The 24,973-nt window shown below is 38.8% G+C and overlaps 1 protein-coding gene across 1 annotated transcript; it reads right to left on the bottom strand.

Moving 5' to 3' along the window:
• Positions 1 to 9,628: 9,628 nt before the first annotated feature.
• LOC129725717 (endoplasmic reticulum metallopeptidase 1-like) lies at positions 9,629 to 23,272 on the bottom strand. Its single transcript, XM_055681828.1, has 5 exons — positions 23,213 to 23,272; positions 23,021 to 23,150; positions 21,674 to 22,948; positions 10,365 to 10,868; positions 9,629 to 10,306 (listed from the first exon to the last, which is right to left on the bottom strand). Coding segments are annotated over exons 1-5 (2,589 nt in total). The 5' UTR covers positions 23,215 to 23,272.
• Between the last annotated feature and the right edge of the window lie 1,701 nt (positions 23,273 to 24,973).

Below are 24,973 nucleotides of genomic sequence, written 5' to 3' on the forward strand. Positions count from 1 at the left end.
CACTGGTACTGTTGCTTTTACCGGCATGTTTAGAAATTGTTCAAGAATGGGGATTGTTTCAAACTTTTTGGAAAACTTTTACCTTTGAGACATCATGTTAGTCTAAGCTCATTGAACCAAAAATAAATTGTCCTATTGGGACGGGGAGGCTCTGTCAATTTTTATTTTGATACAGAGAATATCACAGGGAACGGATGGTGTCTATTCACGTCGTCTGTGCTAGGAATGCTCGCATGTGATTGGTTCATTATTCGCGTAAATTTGTTATTGAAACTTTTTACCGCTTAACAATAAAATTAGAGTGATAACTAGCATATTAAAAAATTGTTATACATTTTATCTATCCAACAACATATTGGTTATTGTTATCCATCGTGTGGTTATGCTGTTATTAACGTTTGAAATCTGACGCAACATTTGACAGTTTCATTTACAATTTTATAGAATGCATCCCAGTATAGTAAACAGAGACGTAGTCCCACGTCAAAAAACTAAAATGTCCCCCCCAGTATTGATTAATTTAGACTAGGGACTATGTCCAGAAACTAAAAATCAGATGGTTTCCGGGTTTCGAAGAGCTGTGACAAACTGAAGAAAGTGTTTAGATACTCGCCAATAATAGTATTTCCAGAACTGTTTCGTTTTAATTAGAAGTAAAATACGTCCTTCTCGAAATGGTTAATTGATGCATCTCAATCCCATGTTCGGAGTGAATAGAAATCAAACCTTTACTACTTTTTCAAACAAACACTGCATTGATTGAGAAAAGATCTACAATTTACGGCTACGTTTGCTCAGTGTCTAAAGCACTGAAACAAATAAAAAATTTGAAAATGTGTTGCAAAAAAGCTCTGTTGTATTTGGTTCGGATTTCGTGATACACAACAGAGAGTTAATAACTTCCTTCTCGCGTGCCCGTTAGGGTTGTTGATATTATATCGATATTTGATATTATCGATATTCGCTCGCCACAATATCAATATTTTTGACCGATATTGGCGCATTTGATATTATCGATATTTCGATATTGCGACTCGATATTGCTGTCCGATATTCTTGGTTAGTGCTGCCGGCAAAATTTTGCCTACCGATCATAAATTCATCATGGCATCAAAATTAAATTTAAAATGCTTACACACAATGTAAGATATTCAACGAAAGTGCACATTATACTGAAAACAAACGTTAAGCAGGGTGGCCACTCAAAACTCGAAATTAAATTCCCGTTTTTTTCCCGGTTCGTTCAAATAATTTTCCCGGTTATTTGTACTTCAGAATTTTGCATTTTTCATACAGTAAAGGATTTAAAAATCGTGACCGTCGATTTACATCCCATTATCGAATTACATTCTAATATAGTCAATTTTAAGCGTGTTCAGGCTTATTATGATCCAGAGATATTGTTGCAGAAATTCGAAAAATGTGACGGACGTCATCTTTTCCAAAAGGATAACGTTTGCGGTAAAAATGGTACCCCGCCACTTCAAAAACGGACATCATGCGGCACTTTGTAGACGCCGGGTATGCCCGTTCCGGCATCTACAATATCTTGACACAATTGGACAACGATCAAAGCATCGAAAGAAAGCACAGTTCCGGACGGCCAACGACCCTGAACGACAAGAAGCTTTTTTTTTTAAAGGGGGGATTTGTTAGTAGCTTAAGTATTTATGATAAATATTAGTAAATAATGAGTATGTGTGTCCAATCACAAATGGTGACTTCTCAACACTGTTAGAAATTTGTAATTTTAATTGTTAGGATTTGTTTGCTTTCGCAATTAGGACTTATCATTCGTAGGGATTTAAACCTACTTGTTAGAAAAGGGGAAGTAAACTTACAACTAACTTAATTGCTAACTTATTGGCTATAAAGAGAGCTTTTCGTAGCAATTGAGGATTGCAACGATTTATGTCGAAAATTGTTAATAATTTTATTTGACATAGCGTCCAATGGTTCAACACCAGTAAGTCTATGTAATTCGAGTGTACCAAACCAAGGAGGACGCTTCAAAATCATTTTCAGAATTTTATTCTGAATCCTTTGGAGCGTTTTCTTCCTTGTTGAACAGCAACTTGACCAGATCGGTACAGCATAAAGCATTGCTGGTCTAAAAATTCGTTTGTAAATCAAAAGTTTGTTCTTTAAACAAAGTTTAGAATTCCTGTTAATGAGAGGATATAAACATCTCGTATATTTGATGCACTTGGCTTGTATACTCTCAATGTGCTCTTTGAAAATAAGTTTTTTATCATAAATTAGTCCCAAGTACTTAACCTTGTCGGACCAACTTAAAATAACCCCATTCATCTTGACAACGTGATTATTGTTTGGCTTGAGGAAAGAAGCCCTAGGCTTATGCGGAAAAAATATCATTTGAGTTTTAGAAGCATTGGGGAAGATTTTCCACTTTTGCAAGTAGGAAGAAAAAATATCTAAGCTTTTCGCAATCGACTGCATATGACACGAAGACTTTTTCCTTTTACGGAAATGCTTGTGTCATCGCAGAACAATGACTTTGTGCATCCTGGAGGCAAATCAGAAAGATCTGAAGTGAATATGTTGTACAGGACTGGACCCAAGACTGAACCTTGAGGTACACCTGCTCTGACAGGAAATCTATCAGATTTTGAATTCTGATAGACAACCTGTAGAGTTCGATCAGTAAGATAATTTTTTAAAATTTTGATTAGGAAAATTGGAAAATTAAAAGTTTGCAATTTCGCAATCAAACCTTTATGCCAAACACTGTCGAATGCTTTTTCTATGTCTAAAAGAGCAGCTCCAGTGGAATAACCTTCAGATTTGTTAGCTCGTATCATATTAGTAACTCTGAGCAATTGATGAGTTGTGGAATGCCCATGGCGAAATCCAAACTGTTCATTTGCGAAAATTGAATTTTCGTTGATGTGTGACATCATTCTGTTAAGAATTATCCGGTTTTAAAATTGGAGTAATTTTTGCATTTTTCCATAATTTGGGAAAATATGCAATTTTGAAGCAGCAATTGAAAATTTTCACTGCAAATTCCATTGTGCTCTCAGGGAGATGTTTGATTAGTATATTAAAGATTCCATCGTCACCAGGTGCTTTCATATTTTTGAAATTTTTAATAATTGATTTAATCTCATTCAAGTTAGTTTCAATTATTTCTGCAGGTAAAAAATTCTGGGAAGAAATTAAATCAAATTGACGTGTGACTTCATTTTCAATTGGACTCACAAAATTCAAATTTGAGTTATGAACACTCTCAAACTGCTGAGCAAGTCTTTGAGCCTTTTGTTCATTGGATACAAGAAAACGTTCACCATCTTTTAAAACTGGAATAGGCTTTGAAGGTTTCTTAAGAATCTCCGACAGCTTCCAAAAAGGTTTTGGATATGGTTTCAATTTTTCAACTTTAGTCTCAGAATTTTGATTTCTCAGAAGAGTAAATCTATGTTTAATCTCTTTCTGTAAATCTTTATAAATAGTTTTAAAAACAGGGTCACGAGAACGTTGATATTGACGTCTGCGGACATTTTTCAAACAAATTAGAAGTTGAAGATTTTCGTCAATTATTGGTGAATCAAATTTCACTTGAGCCTTTGAAACAGAATAATTCCTGGCATCAACAATTGAACATTTTAATGCTTCCAAAGCGGAATCAATATTCTTTCCCAATTAGCCTTGTTATAATTAAAAACAGAGCTCATAGGGTTTAAAACTGATTCATGTGATAAAGAAAAAGTTATTGGAAGATGGTCACAATCAAAGTCAACATGTGTGATCAAATCACTACATACATGACTTTGATCTGTTAGCACCAAATCAATTGTTGAAGGGTTTCTTACAGAAGAAAAGCATGTAGGATTATTCGGAGACAAAATAGAATAGTATCCTGAAGAACAATCATTGAATAAAATTTTGCCATTGGAATTACTTTGAGAATTATTCCATGAACGATGTTTAGCGTTAAAATCGCCGATTATAAAAAATTTTGAACGATTTCTGGTGAGTTTTTGTAAATCACCTTTAAAATATTTTTTGTGCTCGTGTGTGCATTGAAATGGTAAATATGCTGCGGCAATAAATAAAATCCCAAGTTCAGTTTGAACTTCAATTCCCAAAGTTTCAATAACTTTCGTCTCAAGATGGGGAAGAGCACGATGTTTGATTCGGCGATGAATAACAATTGCAACTCCACCGCCGGAACCCTGAATCCTATCATATCTATGAACCACGTAATTGGGATCATATTTTAATTTTATGTTAGGTTTTAAAAATGTTTCAATAATAATTGCAATATGCACATTATTTACTGGTAAAAAATTAAAAAGCTCATTCTCATTGGCCTTAAATGAGCAAGCATTCCAGTTCAAAATTTTGATTGGTTTATTTAAAATCATTGCTAAATTTTAAATTAGAAACAATTTTAATAGTAAAATTTATGCCTATTTGAATGGCTTCAAACATTGATTTTGCCTGCAACATGGCGTTCATAAGATCGAACATTGCCTGTTGCAAAAAAGAAAGTTTACCTGCCGTAATAGGCCCCAGGCAGTTGACATTAGAAAAAATATTTTCGGCAGCAATATTTGCTGGAGTAATAGGTGTACAATTATTTTCTAGCGTGTTTTGCTTACCCATACGAACGGTCATTTTCGAACTACCAACATTTGGCGGTATAATGTTCGAACTACCTGTAACCTGTGCATAAGTTAAACGGGTATGCAAAGGAGTAGGTAAACTATGCGTCACTGGTACGCTTGGAGAATTTTGTTTTGAAGTTTGTTTTGAATTTTGTTTACCTTGCCTTGCCTTAACAATTGCTAAACGGGCTGGGCATTGATAAAAATTCGACATATGGTTGCCGTTACAATTCGCACAGCGAAAATTTTTACTCTCTTTCACAGGACATGTGTCTTTTTTGTGAGAAGAGTCTCCACAAATGAGGCATTTTTGGTCCATGTTACGAAACTTTGAACCATGGCCATAACGTTGGCAAACACGGCATTGGGTGATATGCTTTTCACCTCCGCCAAACTTTCGATATAATTCCCATTTTACACGCACGTTATATAAAGCATGTGCTTTTTCAAAAAATTTTAAGTTATTAACCTCACTGCGGTTAAAATGAATTAAATAATTTACAAGGGAAATTCCAGTTCGCTGACTGTTTTCGCCTCGTGATTTTTGTTTCATCAGAATTACTTGGGTAGGGGCTATACCAAGTAATTCTGTCAAAGTAATTTTGATCTCATCAACGGTTTGATCGTTGGTGAGACCTTTCAATACGACCTTGAACGGCTTGGCGCTCTTCGTATCATATGTAAAAAAATTATACATCTTTTCAGTTAAATACTGAATAAGACGATTCCAATCTTTCAATGTTTGGGCCAGTAAACGGCATTCGCCTCTTCGGCCCATTTGATAAGTAACTTTGACGTCGGAGAGAAACGTAGAAAGTTCTCTTTTAAAAATATTAAATTCAGAAGCAATAGTTACCACAATAGGTGGAACTTTCTCCTTTTTTACAGAAACTTCACTTTGAATAGTTTTACTTTCGAACATTTCAATTTCGCTGGCTTGCTCAGGCAGAATATCATATAAATTTTCACTGCATAAGCTAGTTTCAGAAAGACATGCCTCTCTTTTCCTCCCCGAAGCGATACGTGGTTTCTTTTTTCGTCCTGCCATTTCAGGTGATACGAAAAAAGTTCAAAAATAATATCAAATTGCAAGTATTGAGAAAGAAAAAAATAGGTAGTCTTGAGAAAGACTGATGTAAGTTAACTTCCAGGTAATCTTTAAAAGACACACTGACAAAACACAAACTTTGAAGCTATAGGCAGTCATAGACCAGTCCACAAGCAACCGAAAATACGTCTGATCTGTCGGGCAGCTCAAGACGCACTGACGACAAGAAGCTTCAAAGGATGCTCGCTGCGTGCACTTGGCCGGGAGGTTGGTGCATGCGGTAAAACAGTGAAAAAGTTTTTGGAATACATGGGCATACATGTCAGGAAGCGGCAGTCCCGTCCACTGGTGCTAGTCTCGGAGCTGCAGGCAATGACGCAGCGACCGCGATGTGGCAGTGGTGATTGGCGACGAGACCTATCTAACCCTAGATGACAACGATTAGTAGGGCACTTCGTATTTTACCTCCCCTACGAAGAAAGTGAGCACCGAGGTAAAGTATATTCCACAGACCAAGTTCCCCAAGAAGGTGCGGCTGTGGTTGACAATCAGCGAGAAAGGGATGTCAAAGTAGCTCTTCTTTTGCTCTGGGCTGGCGGTGAACGAGGAAATTTATAGTACGAAGTGCCTGCCAGAAGTTGCGTCGTTTGTCAAGAAATACCATAAGGGCGAAGACACGGTGTTCTGGCCAGATTTGGCCACCTACTCGAAGCGATCGTTGGAGGAGATTGAGCGGCTAAATATCGATGTGGTACCGAAGTCGGCGAATCCGCCCAACGTCCTCCAGCTGCGTCCCATGGAGAATTTCTGGGCAAACTTGAAGTGCAAGATCTATTCCAACAATTTTGTTGCGAAAACGGAGGAGGAATTAATAAAAAACACAGAAAAAGCTTGAAAACATGCCTGCACGCATCTTTCGTCCGCCATGGCGAATGTTCCGGTTAACTGCCGGAAGGTCGCTCGCAGGGGCGTAGAATTTTTAAAACTTATAAACAACGCATATAATACTCATTACCGGGGACTCCTAGGCTAAATTAAGTTTGTAGGAACCGTTTTTACCTCAACCACCGAAGATTCAATATATAAAAGAATTACACTTAAACACATTAGCTTCAAGAGCACGGGCCGTGGCATTCTTCTTTCTGGCTTCTTCATCTTGATCTGAATTCTCCTTCTTCTTTGTCTTCAACAATTCAATATATCAGCTATGTGAAACGCGAGCGTAATAGATTAACGACTTGGTGATATCAATTTCGTCTTCACCACCGGCATCCTGTACTGCATCGTACACCAACCGCTGGATCAAAATCTCCTTAATAAACACGGTCAAGTTAGGACGTTTCTTGCCTAAACCAGCTATCAGATATCTACAGAAAGTATCAAGGCGTTTTTCACTACGGCGGTAGGAAGTCAGCAATGTCTCCGTCGAATGCATACTCAACAGTTGTGAGTATTCTTGGCGAAATCTGTCAACTACAGTTCCCGCGAGATTATTTTTGTGAACCATTTGCTCTAGACAAAATTCGAGCCGTTTGACAGCTACTTCCGGGGAGCTTACCGTGGTCAAGTTAGCTTCCAAGAGAATGATGAACAAAAACTAAACTGATATAAGCACTGTGAGAAGTGAGTTGAATATACTGGCAGCCGGGGTGAGATTGTGCCATCCAGCCCGTGACCTGTCAGCCATCTCTTCCGGGTCAGAAGACCAGTCTTTCTTGGTCGTTTCCGAGAAAACTTACTCAAGAAATTTTAGTGATCGCCATGAGATAGCTGACAATCTCACCCTGGCTTGTAATATTCAGTGAAAATCCCGGTTTTTCTCCGGTTTTTCCCGGTTCCAAGCAGTTCCAGGTTTTTCCCGGTTTTCCCGGTTGGGTGGCCACCCTGGTTAAGGCTTGGTTTCTCCATTGATAAATATATTTATTCGAAAATAGGTCAATAGCAAATAAAGGACGTTTACTCTATTTCAGTTATTTTAGGGCAAACCAACTAAAAAGTAGGTACCAGAATTGTTGGTATTAGAATCAATAAGTGGTAGATGAAAAATGTAAGCAGTTCGACAGAAATATGGTTGCCATATTTCCATTTTTATATTGACAGCATGTATAGAGCGAATTTCCAGAAAATTGAGTGTGGAACTTCTCGGGGCAATAACCACCACATTAAACCATTGGGATGGCAGAATCGATGAATTTCAGTAAAGAATCGGTGTTACATAAGCGATAATATGAATGTTCACGTAGGATGCTTCAGTAACTGGCTGGTGATTAGTCAATGGATCAGTGACGATTAGGAGACGCGGCTCACGTAACGTCGGTTTAATCTGATTGGAAAATGCACCTTGCGTAAAGCGATCAGCAATCGGCCCGCTGTCCTAACGGACGAGATGAAATAGCAAACACTTCGCCGGAATATGCAATACTAAGGCATGAAACATGCTGAACGCTAACGCGACCGATCGGGTGAGATTCTCGCCGTAGGTTAATGAACAACTTTACCCATGACTGTTTAATAACTTCGGCAAAAATCTCGCCCGATCGCTCACATTGGCGTTCAGCTTGTTTCAGGCCTAACTGAAGGCCAAACAAAAAATATATGAAAGAAAATATCGATAAAATATCAATATCGACATCTGATATCGATTTCAATATCGATGCCGCTTTCAATATCGATAAAACGAATATCGATATTTTATTTTCAATATCGACAACCCTAGTGCCCGTCTGGACGGGACTGACTCACTTCTTTATTTCTATTCTTCGCTTAAACTATACCACTGGCGATGACCGGCAGCATAACGCGGGGTCAGCAAAGTGCTCGATCGCATGACGGTAGTACAGTCGCTTTACGCCTACGTCGGCATATCACGCTGAACCATCGCTTGCTCGACCGAACTACACGCCACACACCGCGCAGCTATCCGAGCCATCTACCACAGCTCGTTCAATCGCCCGTTCCGAAACTTTAAATTGAAAGAATTTAAAATTAGGACTACAAATTTTATTCGAAATTTATTGGATGGAAATGAAATTCACTGATTCGTCTCCTGGTCACCAATAATACAATTCGATGTTTAGGCGTTATTATTCAAATTCACCTGACTTTAATGATTCTACCATTCTGGAAAAACAAATTTTACGTTCGCAAAATTAATCAGGGCATGTCTTAATCTAACGAAATTTTAATAATGAGAGAATAATGCCAATCCTATTGACAAGTTGGTAACAAACTCGTTCATTCCGACTTTTGCATCAAATTCTGCTTTTGAATTGGCACTCTGTTACGCTCTGATTATCCAATCCAATGACTCGAGCCATTGGATAGCTAATCAATCGAATCCAATAGCATGAACCCGCCCAGCGTGTGGAGCTAATAGCCACGTAGAACTTATCGATTGTTACGAAATTTGTCTCGCGTTGTCAACTACAGCATTAAGATCAAAAATTACGTAAATCTGTTTCTTTTCACTTTACATTTTAACCTGTTTCACAATCGAAGCCATAATTGCAGTTTGAAAGTGCCAGAAACGGTGATATAAAGCCATTTCTTTACTTATCGAGTCTCAGTACAGTCAAAGAAATGGGAAAAATGGTCCAGTCGTGTCGTGTCTGGTGGAGTACAATGGTAACTATTGATATTTTTTAGTGTGAATCTAAGTTTTAATAACAGTGTTATTTTGATTCTATTAGTTACTGTTGGTGGTTATTAGCGTAATGCGACCAGGAGAATCGTTCGGCACAGCGAGGTATGTTTCCTCGAAACCCCTGAAACGAGTTGAGATGCGAGTATTTCGAGGACCTTTCGATCCTGTTCACGGCTACGCACCGTGGGGTTATTTCGTGAAGCAACCGGCCGATGGAGATGATTCCGAAAGTGAAAATGATTATTAAAGAAACCAAACATTTATACATTCAACTAGTTGTATTATCTAACAGTATTAGTTATAATATCAAAACTCCCAACTTTCCAAATAGTTTGGGTACGCTACGGTGTGCATGTACGGTGACATTCGGCTTAGCAGGTTTTTAAACTCCTCATTCCTGTATTGATCGTGGTACATGTACTGGCCAACGACGGACACCAACACGACAGGAGACTCCGAAAGCACCCCACTCGTACATTCAATTTCAATGAAGAATTCAAATGGCTCCCTCGACTTAGCTTGCAAATAGTTCACATAATACACCGGTTGGTCATTCCAGGGAGTCCCGCTCGGTGGAATCTGTTCGCTGAATGTCCACGCCACCAGACGATTGCCTTTGATGGGTGAAAAATAGAATCCCATCAGGGTTGGACCTTCGATCGTGAACCGGAACAGCCTAGTCGTCGACGATAGATCCTGCCTTTGTGTTAAGTGCAAGAATACCGGTTCCGGAAAAAGGGGAGGCGTGCTCGCCTCGATCCAGTAACTGTACTCGCGCTGTCGATGGTATCGGTTGATGTACATCGGAAAACCACAGTACAACTCTTCATCGCACTCCGAGCCAATTGGGTGGGTTTTGGTAGGATGCAGGATTCCGTCGTTAAAAAGGTTATCTGGCGTGTGACGATCCTGTGGGTATATGAAAAAGTTTTGTCGAGAGCGTCTTAGCGTTCCGTTCTGGTGGTAGAAATTACTTTGCTGGTGCTGAAAATGGAAATATTTTTTTGGAACATAGAAATTATCAATTCACTATAGTACTTACAAAGACATAATTTCGCTGCGGAGAAATCTCTTCACGAAACGGGAAAGCAACAGGTGTGGCCAACACTATCACCGTCGCTACAAACATCAACCCGAGCAGGGCGTAAAAGTAGTAAATTTTACCGATGAGAACGATCAACGGAAGACACATCGCCACCAGCAGCAGGGCCATCAGTGCACAGAACAGTGCCATCATGATGTCGGGGTTCGTCGCTGCATCTCCGCGGCCAGTCATCGGGATGAAAACGGCAAACACGGTAACGGTGAGCGAGCAGAAATAAACCAGCGGGATAAACTGACAGGCCAACTGCACGTAGATCCACCGGTTTAGTTTGAATTTTATGATCACATTGATGATGGTAGCCAGTGAGTGGAAAATAATGGGAAACAGGAGTATGTATGCGGAACGAACTCCACCGATTGTAAGCGTTAGCAGTAAAGCAACGTAGATGAAGCATTGTGCATGCAGGAAGAGCAGTACACGGCCTTGTGGGTGTAGAAATGTCTGGAATTAAAAAAAAAAGATTTATAGATAAAAGCATTTAGAAAAAACACTGAGAATGTTTTGAAGAATGTTAATGATAGACAATTTAATGATAAGCTGATAGGCTTTTGAGTTTCCCATCGAACAATCGTTTTAGAGGTAAAATTTCAAGCATTGCTGCTTTCTAAAAGCGACTGGAATTCGATTCAAACTTCTACAATTTTAAGTCTTTTGTCTTTTTTATTATTTGTGATTGGATACAAATAATATGTTTTATTTATAAGTAAAAGTTGTGAAGCATATAATGTTTCCAACTTTCGGCATAGCACATTGTTGAACGTCAATAAAACTGCCTATACTTTAAACCATGTAGTCCGAAGAGAAAACTCGTTTTCTGCAAAAGTGTTACAAAAATGTCAATGTCAATAACAAAAATGTAAGATAAAAATTCAATAAGTCAATAATGTGGAAATAACAGATGGTTCATTCCATCTCAAGTGTGCAAAAACGTATCGACGACCTTTTCAAATTCAACTTAAAAAATAGTCTAGGAAACCAAAAAATTTATTTTTAGTGGCACTGTTGCCAGATATGCACTTTTTATGTTTGAAAAATCATATAGCAAATTTTACACGAAAAATACTTATTGCTCGGAGTTATTATGAGAAGAATTAAAAAAAAAATGAGCGGTAGTGTTGCCAGATATGGTGTTTTACATAAAAATTCAATAGCGTTTCTCGGTACTAAATATACACTAAAGTTTTTTTTACGCGGGGATACGTAGCGCCTAAAAAATCCGCGTAAATTCCGCAATCCGCGTAGAAAAACGCGTAAATTCCGAAATCGACGTAAAAAATTGCCTAAATTACGAAACCTGATTGTAAAAAATACTTCATTCGCTAATAATTTCTGTTAAACTTTTTCGAAAAGGAAAAAGTAGCAGTGTTATTTTCAAATGTGAATCGAGCTGAAAATGAAGAAAAAATATAAAAAGGTTAGGCCAAATCAGTGAGTAATCAGTAATTGGATTGAGTAAACTCATCTGACACTCTAAATAAACTATTTGAAAATGAAAACACCAATAAAACATACCGTGTCAATACGCGTTCCCCATCAAAAATCGTGTAAATTCCGAAATCCGCGTAGAAAGATCTTAAAAGCAAAGCCTTGGTGCTATATTCCGATTCGGAACTCGGCATTCTGTTTATTATACACAAACTTCGCATCGAAGCCAACTGTTTAGTACATAGGACAATAGCGGAGCTAGCACTACGATCCTACTGACACTAACAGTCTTTCCCGAGCCGAGACTCGAGCCTACTACAACTGGCTCGTTAGACCAGCATTATGCCACGAGACCAACTGGGAGATAGAAAGTGCAACTTTGCTGAATTCGTTTTTACGGTGTAGTTTTTTACGCTTTTGTCCTGTAGCTGTTTCTTCGCTCTTCGGACTGCACCACAACTATACTTTTTTGTCCATGAATGCACACGAAAGCAAAAGGGGGTAGTTTAAAAACCCCAACAACAAAAACAAATGTTGTCAATGGCCGTAAGAAAAAAAATGACAGCTGAGTGTACTTTCGTTTGGTTGTTCGTTTTTAAGCTGTTTTTAAGCTCCGGGACAGTGGAGCACCGTCGCAAAAAGAAGTTCGGCATTAGCGTACACACTACAGGGTGTTCGTTAAGTTCAAATACAACTTTTCACGGGCTCGGGCTCGGCCAAGGACCGTGCGAGATCTGGGCGGCCGTGTTCGGTGAGGACGCCAGCCAAGATGGACTCTTAGTTCGTCGAAAAATAAACACCCATTTTAACAAGCTCGTGTTTGTTGCTGAAATCTCCCGTCAGGATAAGAAAATAATTGACAATCAGAATTTGCCAAACCTAAATTTGAAATATCTTAAACACAGTACTGCTAGTATATTACAATGAACATCATCCAGGAAGGCCGCTGCAGTCCAGGATTTGTCCACACCATCATGACGAAGGGCCTGAGATACAAGCCGTACAAAAAAGCAAGGCTCATAGGGTAACGGAGGCTGGACAGTGCCAAACTGACACTTTCGCGACACGCGGGTCAGGAGTTCAAGTTTTCTGATGAGAAACTCTTTGTCTTGCAACAACTACACAATGTTCAATATAATCGGTTGCAGGCGCCGATGATTGACAGAATTTTCCCGTTCTACATAAATATCCCGTGGTTCCAGAACACCGCGTCGGTGATGGTTTGGGGGCCGCATCCAGGCCTGGGATATTCCCACTAACAATGCTCCCAGCTAATGTGTCGTAAAGGTTGTCAATAAACATTGTATTCAATACAAAACTCAGAAAAGAATATCCATTCATTTAACGCATATATAAAATATATACGAACTTATTGAACACCCTGTAGGATGCCCATCATTTGTGTATGAAAAAAGTCAAACAATTAAGAAAAAGGGGGGGGGGGTGGAGGGTAGGATGTAAAATGAAATTTTGGTTTTCGGAAACAAATTTTTGCCTTTCTCCTAGAAAGGTATAGCAATCACTGAAAAATCAATGGTATAAAAGTGCTCCAAAGGGTCGAATCTCGTATATCAATCGACTTAGTTTGACGAGCTGAGCATTTTCTGTATGTGTGTGTGTATGTGTGTGAGTGTGTGTGTGTGTATGTGTGTATGTGTATGTAACGCTCTCCCAATCTCACTCGATTTTCTCAGAGATGGCTGGACCGATCTTCAAAAAATTAATTGCAAATGAAAGTTCTAGTTGCCCCATAAGACCTCATTAAATTTCATTGTAATTGGATTTTTATTTTATAGGTTATGTTTGAAAATGTAAAAATCACGAAACAGCAATATCTCAGAAACCACACAACAGATTTCAATAAAATTGGTATCAAAAGAACGGGCTATTTTAAAAACCCTTAACTTTTGAATTTTATATACATTGAAAATGTGGTTCAAAAGTTATGAAACGAAACGTCTTCTGAAGACTGTTTAATTTCACTAATGTTTCTCAGAGATGGCTGGACCGATTTCCACAAAATCAGTGTCATCTGAAAGGTCTAGTTAACCCATAAGACCATATTGATTTTTTTTGCAAAGCATTTACATTACGTCAAATTTCATATTTTATACTTCTATTACAACATCATTATTTTAGAACCCAAAAAGTGAATACACGTTTATTGGATTGAAGCGTTCGAGTAAATCTATTTTTACAAATAATAAGTTTGAATGAGAACGGCTGGGTCTGACCGCTAGGTGAATTAATTTAGGTTTTTTATACATAAATGCATAAAACGACCGGATCTGGTATCATCTGAAAAAAAAATTTATTGAGTCCGACTGCGTCAAAATCTTTGGTGTTTTTGCAGGTGAACATTTTGTAAAAGGGTTTTTGATATTCGAAATGTCCATTTTGGCTGGTACACTAGTCAAAAAAAATCTTTTTGAGCGTCTTAGTAGAATGAAATTGAATATTGAGAATAGGTTATGTTTCCGTTTGATTCTACTACCAAAAGGCACTAGTACATTCACACTCACAAGGTTCAGTCGAATTCTGGGCTCTTTAGTTGAGTTGGTGCGAAATGCGTCACATTTGAAAAAAGTAAAAAATGTCAAAAATGTCAAATATGTCAAATATGTCAAATATGTCAAATATGTCAAAAATGTCAAATATGTCAAATATGTCAAATATGTCAAAAATGTCAAAAATGTCAAAAATGTCAAAAATGTCAAAAATATCAAAAATGTCAAATATGTCAAAAATGTCAAAAATGTCAAAAATGTCAAAAATGTCAAAAATGTCAAAAATGTCAAAAATGTCAAAAATGTCAAAAATGTCAAAAATGTCAAAAATGTCAGAAATGTCAAATATGTCAAAAACGTCAAAAATGTCAAAAATGTCAAAAATGTCAAAAATGTCAAAAATGTCAAAAATGTCAAAAATGTCAAAAATGTCAAAAATGTCAAAAATGTCAAAAATATCAAAAATATCAAATATATCAAAAATGTCAAATATGTCAAAAATGTCAAATATGTCAAATATGTCAAATATGTCAAAAACGTCATAAATGTTAAAAATGTCAAATATGTCAAAAATATCGAAAATGTCAAATATGTAAAAGTGTCAAAAATGTCAAAAATGTCCAGAATGTCAAAAATGTCCAGAATGTCAAAAATGTCAAAAATGACAAAAATCACAAAAGTGACAAAAAAGACAAAAATGACAATAATGGCAATAATGTCAAAAATGTCAAAAATGTAAAAAATGTTGAAAATGTTGAAAATGTTAAGAAAGTCAAAAATGTTAAATAATGTCAAAAATGTTAAATAATGTCAAAAATTCAAAAAATGTCAAAATGTTCAAATATTTCAAAAATGTTAATAAGGTTTGCAAAAACTCTGTTACATTTCATTCCAAATTTCGGAACGTCTCAAGAAGACGGTTGCTCCACAGCATTTCCAACTCCTCTCTCATACCTGCCACCAGTCAGCGTCAGCACGAAAGAAATATTGTTGTCTTCTAGCCGCACAGCTGCAATATGCAACACGCATAGCGTAATAAACTGTGGCTGAGAGTCTGACACATCTTGCTATCTACTTTCATCCGACACGAGAAGAGTTTAATTTCCTTGAAATCTTCAACACGATACAACGTGTTTTTTGGTCCAGTTTCATCGTATGCCAGCACAAAATGAGATTCATAAAATCTCTTTATTTATAGCAAAACTGGAGAAATGACTTAACTTGAAAAATAGTAGGAGGTTGTATCCAAGACACGGCCACATAACTGACGTAGAATACGCACTGTTGATTCATAGCTTGTAAAACTGCTATTAAACGGATTTCGGTTGAACTACAGTTGTTGAGAGTGTTTTATTAATGAGTCAAAAAGTCTACTATTATTTGCTGAAATCAAGTAACACTTAATTGAATAGCCCACATAGATCTTGATTTGTGCAACTCGAAATTGTTGAACAACGCAACTGACGCAAATTTCTCAACAGCCCAAATTGAGAACAAACATTACAAATAAACAATTTCATGTTATTAATGTACTTTTTGGTTGGTAATTTATAAAAATCAAGTTTTATTTTATTTGAATCCAGACATGTTTGTACAAGAAGTTGGTAGACTGATTGAAAAAATTGATCACAGGCTACATATTTATTATTTTGCCTTATAAGTAGGTACTTAAGATGCTTTTAATTGACTTTTTAAAGTGTGGCTTATACGAGATTTGCGTTGATTTTTGCTACTGATAGTACACTCACGTGTACTGCGGTACTGAGACATGAAAACTCATATCGTCAGTTGAATTCAATACTGGCACAACTCAAAATTCATAGTTTCGAGAAAAACGCGTTTGAAAGTTCGCGCCGAAATTTTCTTTTTTCATTTTCGTGAAAAATTCCAGTTTTAAGATTTCCTATTTTATTTGGATTTTTTCGGGTCTATCATGTGCATGTAATAAGCAAGTGATAAGAGTTGGAACCTCATTTTTCCGTCTTTTTAGGGATGTTTTAGCTTTTTGCAATAAAGGCACATCTACTTATATTTCTAGAAATATTGTGAATTTTGGAACGGGTCTTTGTGGGATGAAACTTTATAGTATTTGGCATCGTTTGCCATCAATAACTCAAAACTGCATAATTTGGAGTTGTGCCAGTATTGAATTCAACTGACGATATATTCCCTCAATTGAAAGCAAATGATCGTCCCTAAAAGTACTGTTGAGTTAATTAACTACAAAACTGGTAGTCAATCGAATAATGCCTTTTTCCTTTCTCCGAAAGCAGAACAGCATTGTGAACTGACACTCGCAGGATGATTCTCGTTCTATTATCTCAAGTAGCGTTCCCCGCCAATTGCAACACTTCCGTGGCAAGGTAGGTTGCAGCCGCTACGAACAATAAATGTGAACTCGAGCCGATTTCGGAATATACACCCGAATCACGCGAAAGTCAGTGTACAATTTATTGGTGATGATGAATGAAATAAACCCATGCAATTGTCTTAATACCTGCGGAGAGGACTAACGCGGCAAGTAGGCGGGGTCATGCACATGGTATTATGAAAGAAAGTAAAGTGCTGCGCTGCGCGTTGTTTTTTTAGCTTTTAAAACAAACGTAGCGCGCGAAGCGCATATGTTTTCCGTCAACTGTTTAACATTTAGCGAAGTCTTCATTAAAACTGACATCGAGGACACAAGCAGGCCACGGACAAGCGACAGAGTAGCCATGTTTATCCTCCTGTACTATTACTTTTATCAGGAGAGCTAGCCAGGTACGCTGGACCCTAAGGTAAAGCTATTACGAAATAAACTAGCTCAAAATGAATTGTTTTGTTCCTCCTGCCAAGTACACATTGCAATTGGCCTTTCTCAAGGCCACAAACACGTTCTTAAAGGAAGTAATATTGAATTTTCTTTCTTGCAAATTATGAAATATTTTACATTTTTTCCAACGATTAAAAAGCAACGCCAAAGTTATTTTTTCACTAAATAGGAGCTCAAGCTTATAAGAATTATGTTTGAAATTTGTTTGTTGTTCAACAGCTAGATTAAAGCAACTTTATAACTCGGAAAAATCGTTTGATGAATAAGCTAAAAATGCCATTGGTGTGACATAACACAAAGACAATATAAGCACAGAATGAAAATAGAGGCGGGGAAATAGGTTTGCCGTCTGCGGTAAAATAATGAAGACTAAGAAAAAAAGCGAGATTTATAAGTTTTTATCACCATTACCAGCGTTCTGGCGAGTGACAGAAAAATGAAAACTACTTCAATTGAATGAGTTTGATGCACTTAAATACAGCATGTGTTGCAGCAAAAACCATGGGCGCAACTACGGGGGGGGGGGGGAGCTAGGGGGGCTGAAGCCCCCCCTGGAAAGTGTTTAGCCCCCCCTAGAATTACCCAGAGAATGATTGTATTCAATATATATACATTCCATACTGCTTATCAGAGCATCAAAATCAACACAAATTGAGATGTCGTCATTCATTGGCTAAGAACTAGTTCTGCACCCAAGATCGATTCTCAACCCTTGCTCTCTTACTCACCTTACCAGTCAGACGAGAGCTTTAGTAACTCGTGCTGTATCAAGAAGTCGCCAGTTTACTCGGTTTTGGGCTGTGTTTCACCAGTTCCCCAGACGTCTCATCACTCGCAAGTCTCTTTCGATCTGGTCGAGCAATCATGCACGCTGCGCCCCTTAATTTCTTGTGCCGGTAGGGTTGCTGAAGAGAAGTGATTTCACATGGTTGTCGTCTGGCATTCTTACGATGCGACCGGCCCACCGCAACCTAATGTCTTTCGCCAGGTGTGCAATGGGGTTCTCTCCAAGCAGCGCTTGTAGCTCATGGTTCATGCGCTGTAGCCATTATCCGTCGTCCGCTTGTTCTCCACCGTAGATAGTCACCTTCTGTTCGCCGATAGGCACCTTCTGTTCGAAAATATCAAAAGGACTTCCGTAGAGGACTACCGGTTATCAGGGTTTTGTAGTTTTTTGTATCGAAGTGGTCATGTCCGATCATCACCATGATTGGTGCGTACGTTTGTAATGTCTGAGAAGAACGGGCCGTCGTTGAGAACCTGGTCAATTTGTTTTGCTGTACGTTGGTCGAGGTAAGAAGGGACTTTGGACTGCTAATCCGCGGGAAGCTGCGAAGTTGGTGCATAGCAGGCTGTGCGGGCCGATAACCGGCTTATATAAGTCTATCCTTCCGTTCATGTCCCCAACGACGATCTTGATATCTCTACGCGAGCAGCTATCGTAGAGTTTCTCCAGCTGTGCGTAGAACGCTTCGTTCCCTGTATCAGGTCTTCCTTCGTGAGGGCAGTGCACATTGGGAATAGTGTAGTTGTGGAACCGGCCTTTAATTCTCAACAAACACAACCTGTCGCTGATTGCCTGCCGCTTTGGTGGTACTGTGCCTTGCGGCCACAAATCCACCGTACCTTCTCTCCTTTCAGGCAAAGCTCCTGGAGCGCGACGATGTCGAAGTGGCGGGGTTCTAGCTGATCCAGCAGAATTCGGTCGACATCCGGGTCGTTAAGCGATCTACTGTTACATGTACTGAGCTTCTAATCGTCGTCCTTATTTCGTCGGCTGGGTCATTGCCGATTGTTCCGGTTCGTTTTGAATTCTTGATTCTCCGTAGTATGTTTATTTTAGTATGCTGCCTTACTAGGGCTGCGATGCCTAGTCTTGCGACGGAGCTGCCGCCATGGATGTAGCTGGCGAGACACCGCATTTCATAGTTCAACCGTCCGGTCCGGATCAGTCGCTGTTTGAGCCGCCCCTAGCCTGTGGGGTAGACGCGCAGACAACCTGCTCTCTAAGGAGAACAACTACCCCACCGGTTCACCGGTTTTTCCTTGGTTGCTCGTATCCCAGTCGGTACCACGTGGAGGTAGGAATAGGGCATTATGCCTTGAACCACAGTGGGGTCTATTTTATTCTAACTAGTACGGGTGAACTGTTAAAAAGCACTGCCCAGCCGTTTACCAAATCTAGCTCTCCTCAATATCGAGTCATTGTTGCTGAAAGAGCTTGGCGTTGACGATGTGTTCAAGATATTCAGTACATCTTCGGAGATTCTATCCCGAAGTGATTTTTTCTGCTTTTACGATACTATTTTAAGCGTCATTAAAAAAGCATATTCAAACTCTTTTTTCTCTTTTTTAAAATGACATACATGAAAACTAGCCCCCCCTAGAAATTTTCCTTAGTTGCGCCCATGGCAAAAACCATACAAAGATAAAAACGTCGCCTGCTGCGCTGCCGCAAGTCTGCTTGCTACTGTTCGATCTGGTTTTCAGTAAAACATCCTTTTGCTACAGTGATCGGATGATCAATGAAGACTAAATTGTTGTATGCTTGCTTATATATGTGTTCTATATATACTTCCGATGGGCGTGTCATTGTGCACTAGAGAGAACAGAGCAACAACAACAAAATGTTTTCAAAATCAAACCGTTTGTTGGCTGTTTGAATTGCATTAGTTGGTCTATAATCAAATTGGTTATGAATTCTAACCTTTTAACGGTGATTCAAAAATTGGTTTTTATGACCTAGAGAAATTTGTTCTCTATCCAACGAGATATCAATGATTGAAATCCGTTCCGTGGTAGCAAAGTTATAAGAATTTGAAATTTTTCATTCTGCTGTTTAACTCTATTTTCGTTATTTTAGAATAGCATCCAATTAAAGTAAAACGTATTCTACGTCAAAAGTGAAGCTACTTATAACATGAAAAAAAACATACGCGGGTGGTCGCGGGCTCGAATCTCGAATTAGTAGAATCCGGCCATTTTTGTTGTCAGAGGACTTTAACATGGATTTATTTCCAGGCTCCTTACCACATACCCTTCCTTCAAGCCGAATTCTACAGTACCCTTGTCAATTTCCCTCGTAAAAAAATAATAATATTAAAACTGATTTGAATGACACATAATAGGTTCTCTTTAGGCAATTGTAATCGTCTTCATAAAATATAAGTCCTTCTTACAATAAAACTCACCAGATCTTTAGCTTCAGGGGCCTCTTCAGGGAATTGCGATTGTCATACGGTGTTGACAGGAGATATGAGGGTTCGATAAGACTCTTTCGTCTTGACAAAATAGGGTAGGGAATATATTTTAAGCAGCTTTAGGAGCCACTTGTGTATTGAGACGAAATTATTGAAATCTGTAAGGCGAAGTACAAACATAAGTATATCAATTTGTTCTTTATCTTTTTCTCTGTCAGTACTTGTTTCTAGACCCTGAAACCGATTTAGCAAACTTCAACAATAATCAATTAAAGTTCCCTATCGAGCAACACTATTCCAGATAGATCTACGATTCTGGTCGCAGTGAGGAAGTCCATACAGGAAAAAAAACACTATTCCAACCACCCCGAACCTTTTAAGCATTTGCATCTGTTGTTTTCGACTGATTAAAATAGGCGCCACTGCTTAAGACGTTCCTTACCCTAAGTCCATCTTAAAGTAATACTGACCAGAGGAATTTCGATCTTCTTCAGGGAATTGTAACTGGCGATATTGACACGATTCCGCTTAGTGGAAGTAATGTAATACGCGTTTTGCGAGTACAGTTTTGTGAGTACAGACGTACTGCGAACTTATCACTTGCAATCATTCTCGAATGCAACGACGTAGGTATATAATGTACATGACCTCGGTGTATAAGACTTGACTCCTCCAGGCCCGAAAAAATTAAAATTCTTTTACCCTTCTCAATTCCGCGAGATCTAAACCGAATTTGATCCAACCTTTTTTCAAAAGTTTAAAAATTTATCATAGTTTGAGGGACAGTACGGGACATCCCGAAATTTTCCATTGTTCCGAATTTATTGAGGCAAACCGTGGGGTAAGTACCCTCCTAGAGACACAGGCTAGAACGAAAACGGTACCGAAATCTTGCTTGCGACATTTCAAACATCAAGTTTTTGCAAAAGAACACTGTTGTCGATCCACCTGGAGTTTTTTTTTTAAATTTGACATATTGAAGAGATTTTACACATTCTGCGGATTTTACAGAATTTTGAGTTTTACAGGTTTAATTTTTTTTTGGAGATTTGACAAATTCTACAGTTTGTAATGTGTAGAAATTTTTAAGATTTACCAGATTCACAGATATAATAAATATAATTCTACAGTTTTCATAGGTTTTATAAATTTTACATTTTTTGGATTTTACTGATTTTGAATATTTAAGATTTCACAAATTCCGAAGATTTTACTGATTTTACAAGTTTTACTGATATTACAAATTTCACAGCAGGACAGATTTTAAATCCTTAACAAAGATATTTACAATAGTCAACTCACCATTTTCCGAAAGTGAATGTAGAGGTTCGGTCCCAGCGCCAGACAGGCGATGAACGGTACAAAGTAAAGCCCGTACAGTAACCAGGTTGATGAGAACCACGCCATAGACCGGCCGCACAGATCCACGATGACCGCTATCAGTATGCAGATCCCGGCTCCTACAGCGATCGAAAGTGTCTGCACGATAAGCGTTAGTCCACACTCCATTAGAACCTCCACTAAATCGGCGCCTTCCCGTCGCACCATCATGACAATTGTGGCAATGATCAACCCCAGCGCAACCAGCGCTAAGGTGATGTTTATGATGTATGCCACGGTCTGAGTGTAAATTAACTTAAACCAATGTAGAAAGTCAAAAAACGTTGCCGCGCCTCCCTCGTGTTCGCCAATGTTGCTAAGTTCTTCAGCTCCAGCCAAACCGATAGTCAGAGGTAGTAAATTCTCCCCTATGTGCTGCAGCGTTTCCAGTGAAATAGTCTCGAAAGCATCATACATCGTGTGATACAGATAACCGTAAGAGGCCAGTGCGAAATCCAACCCCGGCCAATGGCCAACCTTCGAGAGGGTTTCGAAGTCCGTGAACGATGGCACCAAACCGAGTTGGAACACTTCCTCTCCAAGCGAATTCGCGTAAGGTCGCTTTGCGTAACGTTGATAGTTCTCCATCAGGAAGGGAAAGTTCGGCCCCGATTGGAACATTATCTCTCGACCCCCGTTAGCTGCCACGTCCAGATTGATGAAGGCGGAAACATTCGCCGCTAGAGGATGTCCCGTAACGAATCCGTGCGCTCCCTGCATCGTATTCTCCTCGCAGCCGTTAAAAAGAAAAATCAATCCATGGCGGAGGTTTAGTGCGTGTGTGGCAACTTGGCGTAAAATCTCCAACATGACGACGACCATCGTTCCGTCATCCCCCGCACCCGGGGACGAAACTGCACTGTCAAAGTGAGCATTTAACAATAAGTATTTTCCACTGAACCGGTGCTCGTCTCGTGTTCTTAAAGCCGCCACCACATTCTGTACTCCGCGATAGTAGCTGGTGATGGGATAGTCTTTGTAGTCTAGGAAGTAGCTTCCCGAGGCATGTTGGACCTCAACCGTAAGCAGGTTCGACGGATCGGTTTGTTCGATGATGGCTTGAATCGTTTCGAGCAAAAACTGTACCGCATATATTTCGTTCGCACTGCTTCCAACCACACGCGGTCCATGACTGGTGAGCACGCGCAGATGGTTGTGCGCTCGTTCAGACACAAATACAGGCTCGCCGTCGAGTGGCTGTAAAATAACACGATTTTTTTTCGCTTAGTCGTCAGTAGATAGACAATCAGGCGCCTTGTGGCTACTCACCTCTTCCGCTAGCAGCACTCCATCCGGCAGGGCAGACCAATTCCAGTACACCAGAAAGTAAACTCCAATTCCAAACGCTGGAATGAGAAGACTTACCGCTAGTGGGATCGTGTGATCCTTGGATATCCACCTGTGGAGGAGGATCGGTAGAATTTGTATGAGATTGAAATATTTTGTGCTCCCTAAACTTACATTGCCAACCAAAATCACTGCGCAAGTGGTTCGATTCACACTGAACTGCTAAAAAAGTCATATCGATTCAGAATGCTTTTCTGATTGTTTCAATCAGCTTTGCTTATCATCAACTGATTCGAGCACGCACACACACACACATATTCATAGGCATAAGCGAGAGCACGCATTATCACAGATTAGTCACCTGTACCTGTGGTGACAAGGTCGTTTGTCTACTAATTGTGCTCCACGCTTTTGAGGGTTGCAAATCGATATGGCAATCGGATGAAAAAATGCCCAAAATTAGCTTATCGATAAAAGCTTTATTGGAGCGATAAGCGAATTATTCATAGCTGTGCGCACCGGGGGAGAGGAGGTTTGGTAGTACGAAACCCCCCTTTTTTATTAGAGAGTTAGGATTGTGGCTTTGTGAGAAAAACAAAGAAACATGGCACTAACATAAAGAATGTTACAAAATTTAAAGCTCTGCTCATAGATGAGTGCAACTTCTCACTTGGGAGAGATTTTCAAGCTAAATTTTCTTCGTGCACCCGCCTGATAGTTTTCGAGCTCATTCTTTATGCACCTTATTGGTCTGCCGAAATTGTATTCTGAGATTTTTCTGAAAAATCAATGAAATTTTAATGGTTTCTAAAACATGTCTAATTTTAGTCATTTTTAACTATCTTGTTTTATTGGTTCTGAGATATATTTTTTTCATTTTCTAACCCCACACCAATTCAATATATTTAAAACGCATTTAATGCAGATTGAGTTATTCAAGTGAAGAGCTATTTCAAATAATAATTTCGAACACTTAAGCAATGATGTAACTACTTGCACTAAAAAATCAACGAAAAATTAACTTTCTCATCGTTCTTGAAGGTTTAGAATTTTGGTTGTTTTATTAATGTTGCAATTTAGTTCTATTTCTATTTGTAGATTTAAACATGTTTTGTACATGAAAACAAGGAGAATTCAGAAATCGGCTTTGATTCGAATTCCGAACAGTTCAACGAATCGCTAAGAGATACATAGGCAAACTGTCAGGATACTGACTGTCACTTTTTTCAACGCCTGCTGATTCCCCGGAAGTGGCCCTACATTAAAGAACTATACATCACTGGGTGAAGGACACTCTAAGGAACGAAATGGTATATTTTAATCCATTTTGCATTTCTCCTAGAAAGGTATAGCAATCACTGGAAAAACCAAAGGTATAAAAGTGCTCCAAAGGGTCGAATCTCGTATATCAATCGACTTAGTTTGACGAGCTGAGCATTTTCTGTATGTGTGTGTGTATGTGTGTGTATGTGTGTGTATGTAACGTTCTCCCAATCTCACTCGATTTTCTCAGAAATGGCTGGACCGATAGTCATGAAATTAACTGCAAATGAGAGGTCTAGTTGCCCCATAAGACCCTATTGAATTTCATTGCAATCGGATTTTTAAATTAGGGGTTATGTTTAAAAATGTGAAAATGACGAAACATCTTTATCTCAGAAACTAATTAACCGATTTTAACAAAATTGGTTTTAAATGAACGAGCTACTTAAAAAACCCTGAACTTTTGAGTTTCATGAAGATTGAACGTGTGGTTCAGAAGTTTTGCAAAGAACCGTGTTCTGGAGAGTGTTTAATCTCACTCATGTTTCTCAGAGATGGCTGATGGGCGATTTCCACAAAATTAGTGTCATTTGGAAGGTCTTGTTGCCCCATAAGACCCTATTGATTTTTTTGCAATAAGACTATTACTTTGCCTGTTATGTTTAAAAATGT

The sequence above is a fragment of the Wyeomyia smithii genome, chromosome 2, assembly GCF_029784165.1.
Source record: "Wyeomyia smithii strain HCP4-BCI-WySm-NY-G18 chromosome 2, ASM2978416v1, whole genome shotgun sequence".
Classification (NCBI taxonomy): Eukaryota; Metazoa; Arthropoda; class Insecta; order Diptera; family Culicidae; genus Wyeomyia; species Wyeomyia smithii.